The sequence below is a fragment of the Sinocyclocheilus rhinocerous genome, unplaced genomic scaffold (assembly GCF_001515625.1).
Source record: "Sinocyclocheilus rhinocerous isolate Xijiao unplaced genomic scaffold, SAMN03320098_v1.1 scaffold1735, whole genome shotgun sequence".
NCBI lineage: Eukaryota > Metazoa > Chordata > Actinopteri > Cypriniformes > Cyprinidae > Sinocyclocheilus > Sinocyclocheilus rhinocerous.
This window is the reverse complement of record NW_015642868.1, coordinates 245,781-261,232: the sequence shown is the minus strand read 5'-3', so window position 1 is coordinate 261,232 and position 15,452 is coordinate 245,781. Positions and strand designations below refer to the sequence as shown.

Here is a 15,452-nt window from a genome sequence, read left to right as displayed (position 1 = left end):
ATTCCACATAATGGATGTTTATATATACTCCACAAGCCAACGTAATAACTGAATTTATAAAAATGACCCCAATCAAAAGTTTACATACTCTTGAATATTAATACTGTGTTGTTTCCTGGATGATCCATCACTGTTTTTATGTTTTGTGATGGTTGATCATGTTGGTTCAGGTTGGATAGTTGCTGGTCCTGAACAGTTAAAAATCCCCCAGCTCCTACACATTCTTCGGTTTTCCAGCATCTTCTGCAGATCTGAACCCTTTTCAGCAGTGACTGCATGATTTTGAGATCCATCTTTTCACTCGGAGGACGATCGAGGGACTCATACACGGCTATCACAAAAGATCAAAACATGTTCTGATGCTCCAGAAGGCCACACAGAGCATTAAGAGCCTTTTTGAATTGGGTGATCAGGGTAAATTGTCCTTATTTTGTCTTCTGGGAAAAATATGTTTTATGTAGCTTCTGAAGTGCAGCACTAAATGAAAAAATATGATCTTTAAACAAAATAAGAAAAATTGACACATCATCATCATCCTGTTCAAAAGTTTACACCCCCGGCTCTTAATGCATTGTGTGGCCTTCTTGAGCATCAGAACATGTTTTCACCTTTTGCAGTAGTTATGTATGAGTCTCTCAGTTGTCCTCAGTTTGAAAAGATGGATCTCAAAATCATGCAGTCACTGCTGGAAAAAGTTCAGATCTGCAGAAGATGCTGGAAAACCTGAGAATGAGCAGAAGCTGGAGGATTTCTCTGAAGAACTGCAGGCAGTTGAACTGCTCAGGACCAACAAAGGACTCATGAACAACTATCACAAAACATAAAAACAGTGATGGATCATCCAGGAAATGACACAGTATTAATATTCAAGAGTATGTAAACTTTTGATTGGGGTCATTTTTTTATAAATTAATATTAAATATTAATATTAATTAATAAAATTAATTATTTTGTCTTGCGGAGTATATGTAAACATCTGTTATGTGAAATAGCTTATTCAGGGCAGTACTAAATAAAAAAATAACATGCAATTTTCATGATCCCTCTTTTGTTTCAATTATTAACATTTTGCACATTCTGCGAGGGGTATGTAAACTTATGAGCACAACTGTATATAAAAATTCTTGAATCAACACATATTTACTCAAGAAGGAAAATTACTTAATTTTGTTGTTGTTTTCTGTAAAATGTATCAAAATCATGCAGTGTTAATTTTGTTGACGAATTATTTTCGTCAATTTTCGTCAACTACATTTTCTCACCGACGAAAACGAGACGATAACTAAATAAAAACCAGTTTTTAATGACAAAAACTAAAACTAACATATACTCTCATTTTCGTCAAAATCGTATACTCTCATTTTCGTAAAAACGAGACGAAAATGTTAGGGAAGGACGATTTGGGAAGATATCCAGTCAGACTCAGTCAGGACTGATGTCTTATGTGGTAGTAACAGTAAGTGCATTTGTATTGTATTTGTACCGTCGTGATCTAACCGCGGGAAAACGCGGCGCTGTGGCGCGTTCTACAGACTCGTGCAGCAGCGCTTCTGACTGCTTCAGTGCGGGTTGTAATCAATGAATAGCGCATATTTATGCCAAGCAATTGCTTATGAACTAATGTTGATGAATTATGACAATGTTTATTATACAATATTTATATGGTAATATGTTTTAAATGGTTGTAATAATGCATATTTTATTTCCCTCATCTGAACTTGAATGAGCAGCCTGCAACTGTACAGTCCACAGTGCAGACATTTCAAAATAAGAGTCACACTGTATTTCAAGCTTTTTTTCCTGGTCATTGTTGATATTTTGGGTACATAAACTGTATTTAATTTAATTTTCCATTTAATTAACAACTATTGTAGCTTCTGTCTGAGATTCCCCATCACAGGATGGACGGCCTAATCCCAAAATTTTGAATGGCAGTAATTACAGTTGTGGTCATAAGTTTACATACCCCTTGCAGAATGTGCAAAATGTTAATTATTGAAACAAAATAAGAGGGACCATGAAAATTGCATGTTATTTTTTATTTAGTACTGTCCTGAATAAGCTATTTCACATAACAGTTGTTTACAAAATTATAAATGAATGAAATAACCCCATAAAAATGACCCCAATCAAAAGTTTACACATAGTATTGAATCTTAATACTATGTGTAATTTCCTGGATGATCCACGACTGTTTTTATATTTTGTGATAGTTGTTCATGAGTCCCTCGTTGGTCCTGAGCAGTTCAACTGCCTGCATTTGTATTGTATTTGTACCGTCGTGATCTAACCGCGGGAAAACGCGGCGCTGTGGCGCGTTCTACAGACTCGTGCAGCAGCGCTTCTGACTGCTTCAGTGCGGGTTGTAATCAATGAATAGCGCATATTTATGCCAAGCAATTGCTTATGAACTAATGTTGATGAATTATGACAATGTTTATTATACAATATTTATATGGTAATATGTTTTAAATGGTTGTAATAATGCATATTTTATTTCCCTCATCTGAACTTGAATGAGCAGCCTGCAACTGTACAGTCCACAGTGCAGACATTTCAAAATAAGAGTCACACTGTATTTCAAGCTTTTTTTCCTGAACTTTTGAACAGGATGATGATGTGTAAATTCTTCTCATTTTGTTCAACGATCATATTTTTTCATAGTACTGGACTTCAGAAGCTACATAAATACTTGCATGTCTCCCAGTTTTCCTGGTCATTATTGATATTTTGGGTACATAAACTGTATTTAATTTAATTTTCCATTTAATTAACAACTATTGTAGCTTCTGTCTGAGATTCCCCATCACAGGATGGACGGCCTAAGAACATTATTCAAAATATGATTTAATAAATAAATTTTACTAGCATCAGGGTTTTATAGTTAAAACTAAAACCATAAAATATTCTTCTTTAATTGAAATAAAATAAATGTTAACTGAAATGATAAAAAAACGTATTTTATTTCATTTAGTTTATAAGCTTTAGCTTAATTTGATGTACTAAAATAACCAAAACAGAAATAAAAAAATAATGCATTACAATTTAACTTAACCCTTTAAATTTTAGTCTACTAAATATACTTTAGATTTAGTCGACTAAAATTGTATGTTATTTAGTTGACTTAAACTAAACTAAAACAATTCAGATGACTAAAATATGACTAAAACTAAATGGCATTTTCATCAGAAGACTATGACTAAAACTAAATCAAAGTTTGCTGTCAAAATTAACACTGGGTTTATGTTTAAAACAAGAAAAATATCTGAAAATAAGAAAAATGAATTTAATTCAAAGGGAAAACAAGATTATTTTTTTCTTATTTTAAGCATAAACTCAAACTTTTTTCAGAAAAAAAGACTCAATATGTCACAATTTTTGTACTTTTTCTTTTAAATTAAATTCCAGTACAAATATCTAAATATTCTTACATCAAAATACATTTACTTCAGAAGCAAAACAATTTCTAATAAGTACAAAGCTAATAAGTCTTGTTTTCTGAAAAAATAAAAATAAATAAAAATGAAGTTTATGCTTAAAATTAAAAAAGAAAATCTCTCATTTTTTGCAGTGTAGAAATGCAAATTGCTTATAAAGTGTGATGGCTGTAAAACAGGAAAGAGAAAATAAGCAGCATCCTATTATAAACATGAACATTTATCAAGCGCTTGTTGACAACATCACAAGCTCCATCTAGTTTCCACCATGTGCCCGGCTGAGGCTGTTAAAACCTGTGCCCTTCCTAAAAGACCTTTTGGGTAATTTGAGGCAGAAAATGTTTTGAAGAGGCTTTTCTGTATGTTTCAGGTGGGGGGAATGTTATGAAGTGGAAACATCCGATGTGGGTGGAAAATGCACATAAATGGCACAGCGATGCTTTGGGAAAATGTAGTCAGAAAATGCTGCACTTCACATGAAGTACTGCAATGAGAGCAGACTGCTGTATTAATGTCATTATGAAGATTTGTTTATTGTCCCAAGACTGCAATGGTAATGCACCAACAATATGCCATTAATTTGAGAAAATTTGTAAATACTGTAATAATGTCACTTGAAATTACGCCTCGCACGCCTCGCAGAGAATATCTAGCAAGAGAGATCTTTTTCCAATTACTACACTGACAAAAACACAATTCTAAGTCATATGTTAATTTGAAATTAATTGAGTTTTTTGTGCACAGATCACAGTCTGATATATCAATACCAAATTCTAATTTACAGTCTAAGATGGAACCAGTTATGGGTCAGTGACGTGACACTCATTTTATATGTTCAGATGTAATAATTTATTCAAAGAAACATTAAAAATGCAAATCACACTGACAATGACTTGAAAACATTTCCTCTATGATTAACCTTTTCAAAAATTCAGTTTGATGTTTTTTTTGCGGGACAAAGTCAAAATGTCTAGGTAGTTTATCCATCTTGAGAAATAAAAAAGCAATAAAGAAATATATATAAAAAGTCTAATTAAAAGGCTGAGATTCTTAGGGGGAAAAAACTTAAAGAAGGTTGGAATAATCTTTTTTTTAAATTTTTTTTTTTTTTTTTTTAAGTAGTGAAATAAGTACTTGAAATAAAACAAACAAGGCAACATTTCTAATTTTCATAGTTTAAACTGATGTACTACAATAACTAAAACTCAAATAAAAATGAATAAAAACAGAGATATACTTAAAAAGAAGAAGAACTAATAAAAATGACAAACACAACAAAAACAACCAATTAAAATGAAAACTATAAAAATAAAAAAATAAAAATATAACAAAAATCAAATCTAATTCAAAATATTAATAAAAAACTATAAAAGCATGATAATGATAGTTACACCACTTTTTAGAGTCGTTAAAACCTTTCTTAAATTTTTTTGGAGGGGTAACAAAAAATTCTGTTAACAAAAATCTTCCTGTTTTCAGAATGACATGTAGTCTTTCAAGTAGACGATCCTACCTGATAAATGCCAAGGAAATTACATAATCAGGGTGAACCGTGATGAACCAATCGCAGTCCTTGCTGTGCGGGTACGGATGGGGGAAATTCGGTGAAAGAATGAATCCAGATGAGCCTGTAATGTTTCCACCACAAGGAGCTGGAAGAGATTATTTTCTGTTAATAAAGTACTGAGATAATAAAGTATATGAAATTTTCCCTCCCCGTAGTGTGCGAGCGCTGCTACTTTATCTCAAAATGTCTAGATATCACATGCGTAAATGACCATGTTGGCTAATATATCATTCAATAACTAGCTATGATTCAAATTCAAACCACTTCATTAATATTCATGAGCCAAGCTGATAAGTTCCCACCCCTCCACCGTTCAAATCATTCCTAAGCTCCTGCTCTGCCTTTAAACCGGATTGACCTTTAAAATGTCTAAATGTGACTCAAATTTAAAGGCAGTTGAAAGAAAATAGGTTTCACAGACTCCCGCTATCCAGAAAATAAATGCAGTTTCCTAGAAGCATTTATCATGGGAAGTCTTCACCACAGTTTCCTACAACCTAGAGGTTTAAGTGCTGACTGGGCATGTGATCAGAAATTTCCATCAAAGAGATTTATTATTCCAGGCCTTTTATAAAGGGTGATTCAAGTCATTTCGGGTAGTTATCTTAGACATTTCGTCAGAGCTGACAAGTGTGAAATGAGAGGCCGCCCGAATTTCACAGGCCTCAGGCGGCATCGCTGCAAATTGAATAAATCTCACCGATACATGTAGGAGGGCTGGGCTGCCAGAAGAATCTGTTGTCCACCTGAATGCAGGTGATCCTGGGCTCTCCTTGCAGGTCGTAGCCCGGATCACACGCGAAGGTCACCGTGTCGCCGGGCTCTTTGCCCTCTCCGCTGCGGCTGCCGTTCATGGGCGTCCCCGGGTCCCTGCAGGCGGTTGCCACTGAACCTGCAAAATGGTAACGGTGACCAGCTGTGCTCACTTTTCGCTTACCAGGATATCTCTGCAGGAGGTAGCATTTTCTGCTCGGAAATGAGGTTGCGTGGCCTCGGTAGCGAACAATGGCTCAGTGGGGGCTTGGCTGAGCAGGACACCGTCTAACACGGGTGTGGAATAAGTCTGAGCTACTGTACTGCAAAATCACTTGCTAATGGATGCAGGGGTTTAAAAGCCTCTTTGTGTATTTACTTTAAAAAGGTTTTTACTTTCTTCAGGCTGAGGAAGCATTATTCTGGCCAAGCACCTTTTTAGGCAATTACATTCAAAGTGTCTTATGCAAAAAGTAAAATAATAAAAAATTATAAAAATAATAAATAAAAAAAAAACAATCAATGCATCTTTGCTGCACTGTTTTTCACTAAATAAACACAAGGAACATACACTACCATTCAAAAGTCTGGGAGCAGTGTTATTTTTTGATAGAAATTAATACTTTTATTAAGCAAGGTTGCATTCATTTAATCAAAAGTGGCAGTAAATTTATTTATGATGTAACAAAAGATTTCAAATACGTCTTGATTTCTATGATTCTTGACTTCTATGATTTCTATTTCAAATGTTTCTTGAAAAGCAAATCAGCATATTAGAATGATTTCTGAAGGATCATGTGACACTGAAGACTGGCGTAATGATGCTGAAAATTCAACTTTGATCACAAGAATAAATTACATTTTAAAATATATTAAAATAGAAAACAGTTTAGATTGTAATAATATTTCACAATATTACAGTTTTACTATTTTTGATCAAATAAATGCAGCCTTGGTGAGCAGAAGAGATTTCCTTCCACCCCAATTTTTTTTGAAAAAAGTACAGTTATTTATTATTATTTATATGCACAAATTTGACCTCAGAGAAATAAACAGCCACATTTATGTTCATACAGTATGTTATTTTTATTTAAACTATTTCTACACAAAGTTTTGAATCAATTCATTGAAATTAAGTGTTTAGAGTGATTCTTGAAAGATGAATCAAACTCTAATTTCCAGCACAGGCAACTGTAATCATGACACACACTATTACTGTAATATTAAATTAATAGTTTGAAAATGATGGAACATTTATTCATGCCGTCCACCTCTACTAAAAATGTTTTAGGCTTAGGCTTTAGGCTTCATTAGCTAATTCTCTTTTACTTGATACTACAACTGTGTACTGCGGAACCCCTCTGGTTTGAAAGAAAAGTACTTACTTGAGAAGTCAATGGCGAATCCAGATTTGCTAATGTAAAAGTCCGTCTCGAACTGGATGGTGACCACGTTGAGAGTGCTGTGGATGCCGTCGGGTAACAGCGAACCACTCACTTCCTTCAGAGCCATCTCGTTTTCCGGACGCCCGTCCCAAACCTTCAGGATATCATGCGATGCCTCCGTGTCAAAAGCCAAGAACTGCAGACTAAAACAGACACTTAAATTAAAACCTGATTTACACTGAATTACATAGACTAAAATTCCCAAGTACCAATAATTAGGTAACACTTCACAACATCTGCCATGATGTTTTGAAGAATGTTGGTGACCAAACAGTTGCTGGTCCACATTGACTTCCATAGTAGTTTTTATTTATTTATTTTTATTTTCCATACTATGGAAGTCAATGGGGACCAGCAACTGTTTGGTTACCAACATTTGTCAAAATATTTTCTTTTATGTTCAACGGAAGAAAGAAATTCAGAATTTTCATTTTTGGGTGAACTATCTCTTTAACACGAACTAAGCGAGAAAAGTACCTATAAATACTTTCAAAAGTTGTATCTGTTAATGGTAAAGTGTGTCTTTTTTTTTTGCCATACTAGCATCAACAAATCAGCAGAACATTTATTTTAAAAAAGCAGCAAAAACAATATTCCACGTGGTTCTTCATATCGATTAGAGAAATAAATAAATTGTTTAAATAAGTGATTTTAGGGAATATAGTTTTAATCGATAATTTTAGTGTTATTTTAGTATTATGTATATAGTAGTATAGTATGTATTAGTATTTTTAATTGGGCTTTTATTTTTATTGTATAAGTGCTTTTGACAGTTTTATTTTTTAATATTCATATTAAGCTTTAAATTATTTTGATATTTTAATTTTTAGTTCTAGTCATTTTTGTACTTCAGCAGACAATATTTCTGATGCTGTCAAGCTACAAAAAAGCACCTTAAAAGCACAATAAAAGAAACTAATATGACAGTTTGAAAAACATTATTATTCTGCTGATTAGCTCATGCTAGTATGGCAAAAAAAAATGACACAGTTTACCTTTATTGGACCTGAGCTAATATGAACTAACGACTAACAGTTGCATTTGTATGTACTAAAGTATTAACTAACGTTAATGCATTGACTAACATTAATTAATGGGACTGTATTGTAAAGTGTTACCAATAATGATTTAAAGAAGACTTTCAATCATTTATTTACTGAGAAAGCTCGTCCCTCATGCAGCACCATAAACAGGTCAAAGACCTCAATCATAATAAAATAAGACGACATTTTCCAGCATGTAGAGGTAGATATACTTCACTTGAGGTCAGGGTCCATGCAATCTGTTTAATATTAATAAGCTTGACTCTCTCCTGTGCAATTCCTCAAATGAATGCCTTTAACCGGCTCTCTAAATACCCATTATGGCTTTCAGCAATCTGTGCTTCAATATCACCAAGACACTGACAGTACTCATCAGGCTAAAATATGAATTAATCTCTCGCCAGTGACTTAATCAGCTGCGTTTCCACCTCAATAATCAGTCACCTGACAGTGTTGCCGGAGTCCACCTCGAAGGTCCACGTGCAACGGAGGTTGTTGTCATACGGAAACGGGTATCCGGGAGACAGTATCCGTCCGGATGACTCACCTTTAAAACTTCCCCCACACTCCGCTATAATAGATCAAAACAAGAAGTTATTGCGCTGTCAACTCCCACACACGAAGATGATGTATTCAGTCAGAGCTTTCTTTCTGCCGTTAATGATGAGCTCTGCGGAGACTCGGGCCGCTGGAATTTCTGTTGCTGGATCAGACACGACCACGCCGCCCCCTCACCGTCCCGACGTGGCCATGCAACAATGGGCCGTAATTATGTATGCACGAGACGCCGCTTTTAAGTACGTTGCTTGTGCATGTCATTAATTAAACGTTAAAACTCTGTCCACGTTATTTATGAGCTCGGCCTTGCATGAAAAGCTGTGGACCGCTGCATATATCACAAAAATAAAGGAAGTATTATCATATTCATTATGGCAGTCTGAGACACAATATCTGCACTACATCGCTCATTAAAGCACTTGTTTCTGTAGCGCATTATGGATCAGCCTGAGCAAACGCTCTTCTCATGAGCGAACAGCTTTGCTCGTGACAAAGAAACTACTGTCATTACAATGGTAATGTAATGAACGCAGAGAAACACTCGAGAAAAAGACAGCCGCCCCTAGAGATTATGATGTCTGATATATTTTCAATGGCCTCTTTAGAGCTGGAGTGTCTCTCTTTTTTTTTTTTTATACTTTCATATATTCAAGTTCAATATGCAGAGACAACTAAGTAAACCATTCATAGGCTGATTCCCCTGAATAGTGTAAACACAAAATCAAAACATTACTCTTTTTACTTGAGCACCATAAGTGTAGAGCAACACTTGATGAGTCACACCAGATGAGTCCTCTGCACAATCTGACTTTGCTGCAGCCTGGAATTGAACTGCTGGTTTCGTCTGGCCAGAAGAGAACTGACTCCCCGACTGAGCCTGGTTTCTCCCAAGGTTTTTTCTCCATTCTGTCACCGATGAAGTTTTGGTTCCTTGCCGCTGTCACCTCTGGCTTGCTTAGTTGGGGACACTTAACTTCCAGCGCTATCGTCGACTTGATTGCACAGATACCATTTAAACTGAACTGAGCTTCAATGATGACGACATCACTGAATTCAATGATGAACTGCCTTTAACTGAAAATTGAGTGTTTACTGTTGTCTTTTTGCATTATTGACAATATTTTCCTATTTAATGCTGTAAAGTTGCTTTGACACAATCTGTATTGTTAAAAGCGCTATATAAATTAAGGTGACTTGACTTGACTTTGAATCAACCAATCACGTGATTTTAGAGCGGGACTTTGTGTTTGTTCAACCTATGGAAATGCAGGCGGAGGGTTTGGGAAACCTGTTCGAGAACAGTCAATATTTTTGCAATTCCTTTTTGAAATTAATTTGTCTTACTGCATGATCATTTAAATGAAATGCGAAATGGTGAAACTGGTTAATAGCACCTAGAAAAGCAGATATTTTGAATAATTCTGGTAATCAAACAGCTGATGGTCCTTATTGACTTCCATAGTATTTCTTTCCCTACTATGGAAGTCAATTGGGGCAAAAAACTATATGGTTCTTCAAAATTCTACAAAATATCTTCTTTTGTGTTCAACATAAGAAACTCGGGTTTGGAACGATATGAGGGTGAATAAATGATAACAAAAATTTCATTTTGGGGTGAACTAGAAATCTTATTTACCTCTAAATTCTACATATTAGCACTCTGAAAGTGCAATTTGGCAACAAAAGTGTACATATTAGTACCTTTTGAAAGGGTTCAACCCAATGACAGTGTTGTACCTTTGTATATGATATTATGTGTTAAAATTGCATCTTGAAAAAAAAAAAAGTGCATGTAATTTGTCAGCAATCCACCTAAAACAATAACCATGTTGTGACAATACAGACCAGCATTACCAATGAAGCCTGAATAATGCAAGTAAAATAATGCAGCCTGAAAGTGCACAAACTAATTTTTCTTAAAACTATCCAATTCGCAAAAGCTCACAACCAAGACTCTATGATATTATGATCACTATATGTGACCCTGGACCCCAAAACCAGTCATAAGGGTAAATTTTTCGAAATTGAGATTTATGAAATATTTAGCACAGCCTCAATGTGCACCATTTTGATGTCTAAATTCCCAAGGCGCTGTCATAAGAGCAAGCAGACCCCCGAGGCAAGCTTCCAGCATCTGCTAACCGGATACCATCTACAGAGAGCACGGCTACTTCCATCTTGACTGCTCTATTCTTCATCAATTTCATCATACAGGCTGGACTCGTAAATATTGATGGCTGTATGAGACCAATCAATTTACGTGAAGTTATTTTATAGTTTGCATGGGATTGAAGCATTTTGAGACTGAGGCTTTTTTCTTTGATCTACCTGTTCTGACTACATAGTCAGCTGCTTTCCAATTTAGCAACTTTAGTGAAATGAAACTTTAAGTGACTGATTTGGAAACAAAGAAAGAGAAACTAAAGCCAATTGCCTTTTGAACCCCCCCCCATTATAGATTTAAAGTTTTGAGTTTAAATCTCAGAATTCGGACTTTTGTTTTATATATAATTCAGACTTGCAATTCTAAATGAATATATAAAATAAAAATTCTGATGACTTCTCTCATTGTGAGATATAAACTTGAAATTGCTAGTTATAAAGGAAAAAGGTAAGCTCACAATTCTGAAATTGTTTATATCTCACAATTTATAACTTGTAACCGTGTTATAAACTCAGAATTGCAAGAAATAAACTTGCATTTCTGAGGGAAAAAGCAACAAAGTTTATGTAGTATATATTTATATTCTAATGACTTTGTGAGTTTATATCTCACAAATCTAACAGTACAACTCACATTTGTGGGTTAATACCACAAAATTCTGAGAAAAAAGTCAGAATTGTGAGAAAAGTCACAAAATAATATTTTTATTTATTTAGTCATTTTTATTCAGTGGAGGAAACAAGCTTCCATAGTTCACACTGACTAATAACTAAATAATAATTTCAAGATCTTATATGGTATCATATGGCCAATACTAATCTGCACAACCTGGTTATTGTTATTTAGTTGGGCAGCTAACAAGTAATATGCATTTTTATCAACATATAGTTAAAAAAGTTATACATAAGAAAATATATGTTTTTATGTGCTATAACTGGTTTGAACTTTTTGTAGTTCAAATGTTCATGCAGCATGAGTCACGACAAATTAATTTTCAAAAGTATAAATAATCCATGTGGTCACTCAATTAATTTGGGGTCATAAAAACAGCATGCTGGATAATTAAGAATTTATACAAGAATAAAATCATGTCAGAGCAGCCTATACAGCCATGCTTAGTAAGTATGAAAGTACCCAAAACATACTTATACTGATTACCAGCAAACAATATGCTTTAACTTTGCAGGGAAAACTAATGGAAGAGCATGCAGAAGCTGTAAATAGTAATTTAATGCGATTAACGGGTTTAGAAGTTAGAGCTTCTCAGTTGTCAACAATTGTGCAGCTGGTGGCCGAATCGCCATCCTGGACAACATCCCATTCTGAAGCAGCAAACAGCATCCAAAACACAACATATGCTGGTCTTTTCAACATGGTAATTATAAATATTCACTCTCCAAATGAGTATGTACTCAAAAAAACATTTTCCCTGTGAGTATTTCATGTTTGCACTGTATAAATCTCAAGGCTACGTGAGCAAGAGATTATCTAGTCATTAACAGCACAAGCTCTTATAAGCACATTAAACTCAGGATTTGAGCAATGAACCAAACTTTAAACCGCATAAACACATTTCATTACACCAAATACACAAAATAATGTTCTTTTTAGCAGCATCATATGACCCCTTTAAACTCAGGATTTGAGCAATGAACCAATCTCTGATTAACAATGCAAATTAATCCTTGAACAGCAAAATACAAACACAACCAGTAAACATCTAAGATGGCATTGCTAAGCTAAATGTTTTGTAGTTCTCGACTGACCAAATAAGCAAGCGACACTAAGATGAATTGGTGCATGCTAACAGTCGATAAGAAATCAATGTTGCAACCAACATGCTTAATACACTTTCCTGTTGCACAATTCATTCACTCCAAATTAAAAATAACTTGATAAAGCTCTGAAATTACTTCGCATTTACAACCTACATCTTGAATCTCGTAGAAACTAAACATTTCTTTCAAAAAACTAAGTATATCTTTAAAAAACTACAAATTTCTTTAAAAAAAAATTGAAATTAATTTCCTTAAATACATTAATTCATTTGTTTGTGTATTTGTGTGTATGTATATATATATATATATATACTGTATATATACATAATAAGTATATATAATATTGGAATTGCTCAGTTTCTTGAATCGCAGTGAATCGCATTTTTGAAGGCCTAAACATGCTCGAAAACTCATAGAACTTTGCACACACACCAGAAGTGGCAAAAATGTACATCCGATGTTTCAGAAGAGGGTATGGCAAAATAGCTTGATGGCGCCACCTATAAAATTTTAACAAAGTGCCTCTCAAGCTATGTTTCACATACATGTATGAAATTCAGTAGACACATGTAACACAGCAATACCTACAAAAAAGTCTCCCTGTACGAAGTCCGAAACCCAACAGGAAGTCTGTTATTTTGAATTTTCTCTGCAAGTTTTATGCTGTTTTTGCTATTTTCAGGCGTTGTATTTAAACAAACTCCTCCTAGAAATTTAAACAGATCAACATCAAATTTTGTCAGTATAATCTAAAGCCCTTTGTGACGTTAAATTGCACAGATCTTGAGTTTTTGTTGAAGGGCATGTCCGTGGCGGCCTGACAAACTTTGATGTTTTGCAATGAAACGGGAAGAGTTATTTCAGGCATCCAATGTCCGATCTGCCCCAGACTTTACATGTTTGATGAGAGTCCTGTCCTGAACACATGCCCATGCCCATATTCAGTTATAGTCATAGCGCCACCTGCTGGCAACAGGAAGTAGCATGTTTTAAGCTCTAACAAACTCCTCCAAGAGATTTAATGACATCAACATTATATTTGGTCAGTCTACTCTAAACGCCTTTGCGATGTTAAATTGCGAAGGTCTTGAGTTGTCGTTAAAGGGTGTGTCCTTGGTGGCCTGACAAAGTTTGATGTTTCGCCATGGGAATAGAAGTTGTTGTAACTCAGCCATACAGTATCGGATCTGCCCCAAACTTCACACATTCAATAAGAGTCCTGGCCTGAACACATCTAAAGGCCAATATTCTGTTATAATCATAGCGCCACCTGCTGGCAACAGGAAATGTCATGTCTTACACCAACTCAAACATACCATGTTCAATCTACACCAAACTTCATGTTTGATAAATGTCCTGGCCTGAAGACATCTACATGCCAATATTCAGTTATAGTCATAGCGCCACCAGCTGGCAGCACAAAGTTTGGCACATGTAAATGACTTTGACATATTCCTCCTATATTTACCACTTTAAATGCATATTGCTCACCATTCACTGGGACCCTTTCAACGCTGCTTGCAGCTTTAATTTAATTTGTAATTTCTATATTATACAACATGATTTGCATGTTAACAGTCAACAACAAAAAAAATTTAAAAAATGCATTTATAATCTACATCTTGAATCATGAAAATTAAATACTTTTTAATTATTTAAAAAAAAATTGTTTTTAATTTATTCAATTTATTTATATATTTATAAATACAATTTAAATATTTAAAAATAACATTTATATACTTATAATTTATCACAATTTAATTAAAATTTATTTAATTTTTCAAGGTACATTAACATTGTAATTTGTAAAATAAAATTATCATGAAAAATACTGTGAAAACTGTTAGGTGATGTTACCTAATGCAACTAATGGCAATGAACTGAACCTTACTGTAAAGCATAACCATGGTTTACTTAAAGTTGTCTCTGTACATTAAAATGGGATAAAAGAAAGTACTCAAAATCAGAAAAATCAGCTTCAGTCTTGTGTTTGCATGAAGCAGTCATACAAGGTGAACAAAACAGGACAATTACACAAATCCTCAATGCATTGGGATCAAGGTTTAATTGGGTAAAACGTGTAAGATGGTGAAGGACTAAAAGCAGGCTGTAAACACATCAAACACGGAGCTGCCGGTGCAGGACGCGTGACAGCCACATTCTCGCAGATCAATTATTCACAACAAAAACATAAAAGGTATTTGTAGACACACAACGAACACAGCTGCAACTGCAATTAAGTGGAATCCATGTAAAGATAAATGCTCAGGATTAAGGATGCACATGCCAGTGGCTGTGGCCGATGTCTCGTCCTGCTGCATGTGAAGGGTTGCAATGGATTACCTATGCATGAGGGGAGCGGGTGGTCCCACGTCCGTCTCTCGCCCGTCATACATCTCAATATGCTGCTGCCATGGAGACTGTAGCCAGGATCACAGCGATACGTGACCACGCTGCCAGCAAAGTGGCCTTGGTCGCTGACTTTGGATCCAAATTGAGGCACACCGGGTTCGTCACAATGGGAAAGTTCAAAACCTGGAGGAGAAAAGCATGTGAAAGAGGAACATCAGTGGGTGTTTTCAAGTGCTCCCAGGGGGCGGTTTTAGGTTTTTTGAGATTTCAAGATTATTGCGATATGAAGGTCACATTAAAACATCTTTTAAAACTTCTTGCTTGGAAACATCTTACAATGCCTTCATTTTTTTTT

General features: G+C 34.9%; 1 protein-coding gene across 1 annotated transcript in view; it reads right to left on the bottom strand.

The window, feature by feature from the left end:
• Window positions 1-15,452, bottom strand: part of LOC107756877 (CUB and sushi domain-containing protein 3-like) — a 287,188-nt gene that overhangs the window by 138,151 nt on the left and 133,585 nt on the right. The window contains exons 23-26 of the mRNA XM_016574196.1: window positions 8,690-8,816; window positions 7,143-7,345; window positions 5,705-5,896; window positions 4,951-5,089 (exon numbers count right to left, since the gene is read on the bottom strand). Of these exons, the coding sequence (XP_016429682.1) occupies window positions 4,951-5,089; window positions 5,705-5,896; window positions 7,143-7,345; window positions 8,690-8,816 (661 nt within the window). The remainder of the gene's footprint in view (window positions 1-4,950; window positions 5,090-5,704; window positions 5,897-7,142; window positions 7,346-8,689; window positions 8,817-15,452) is intronic.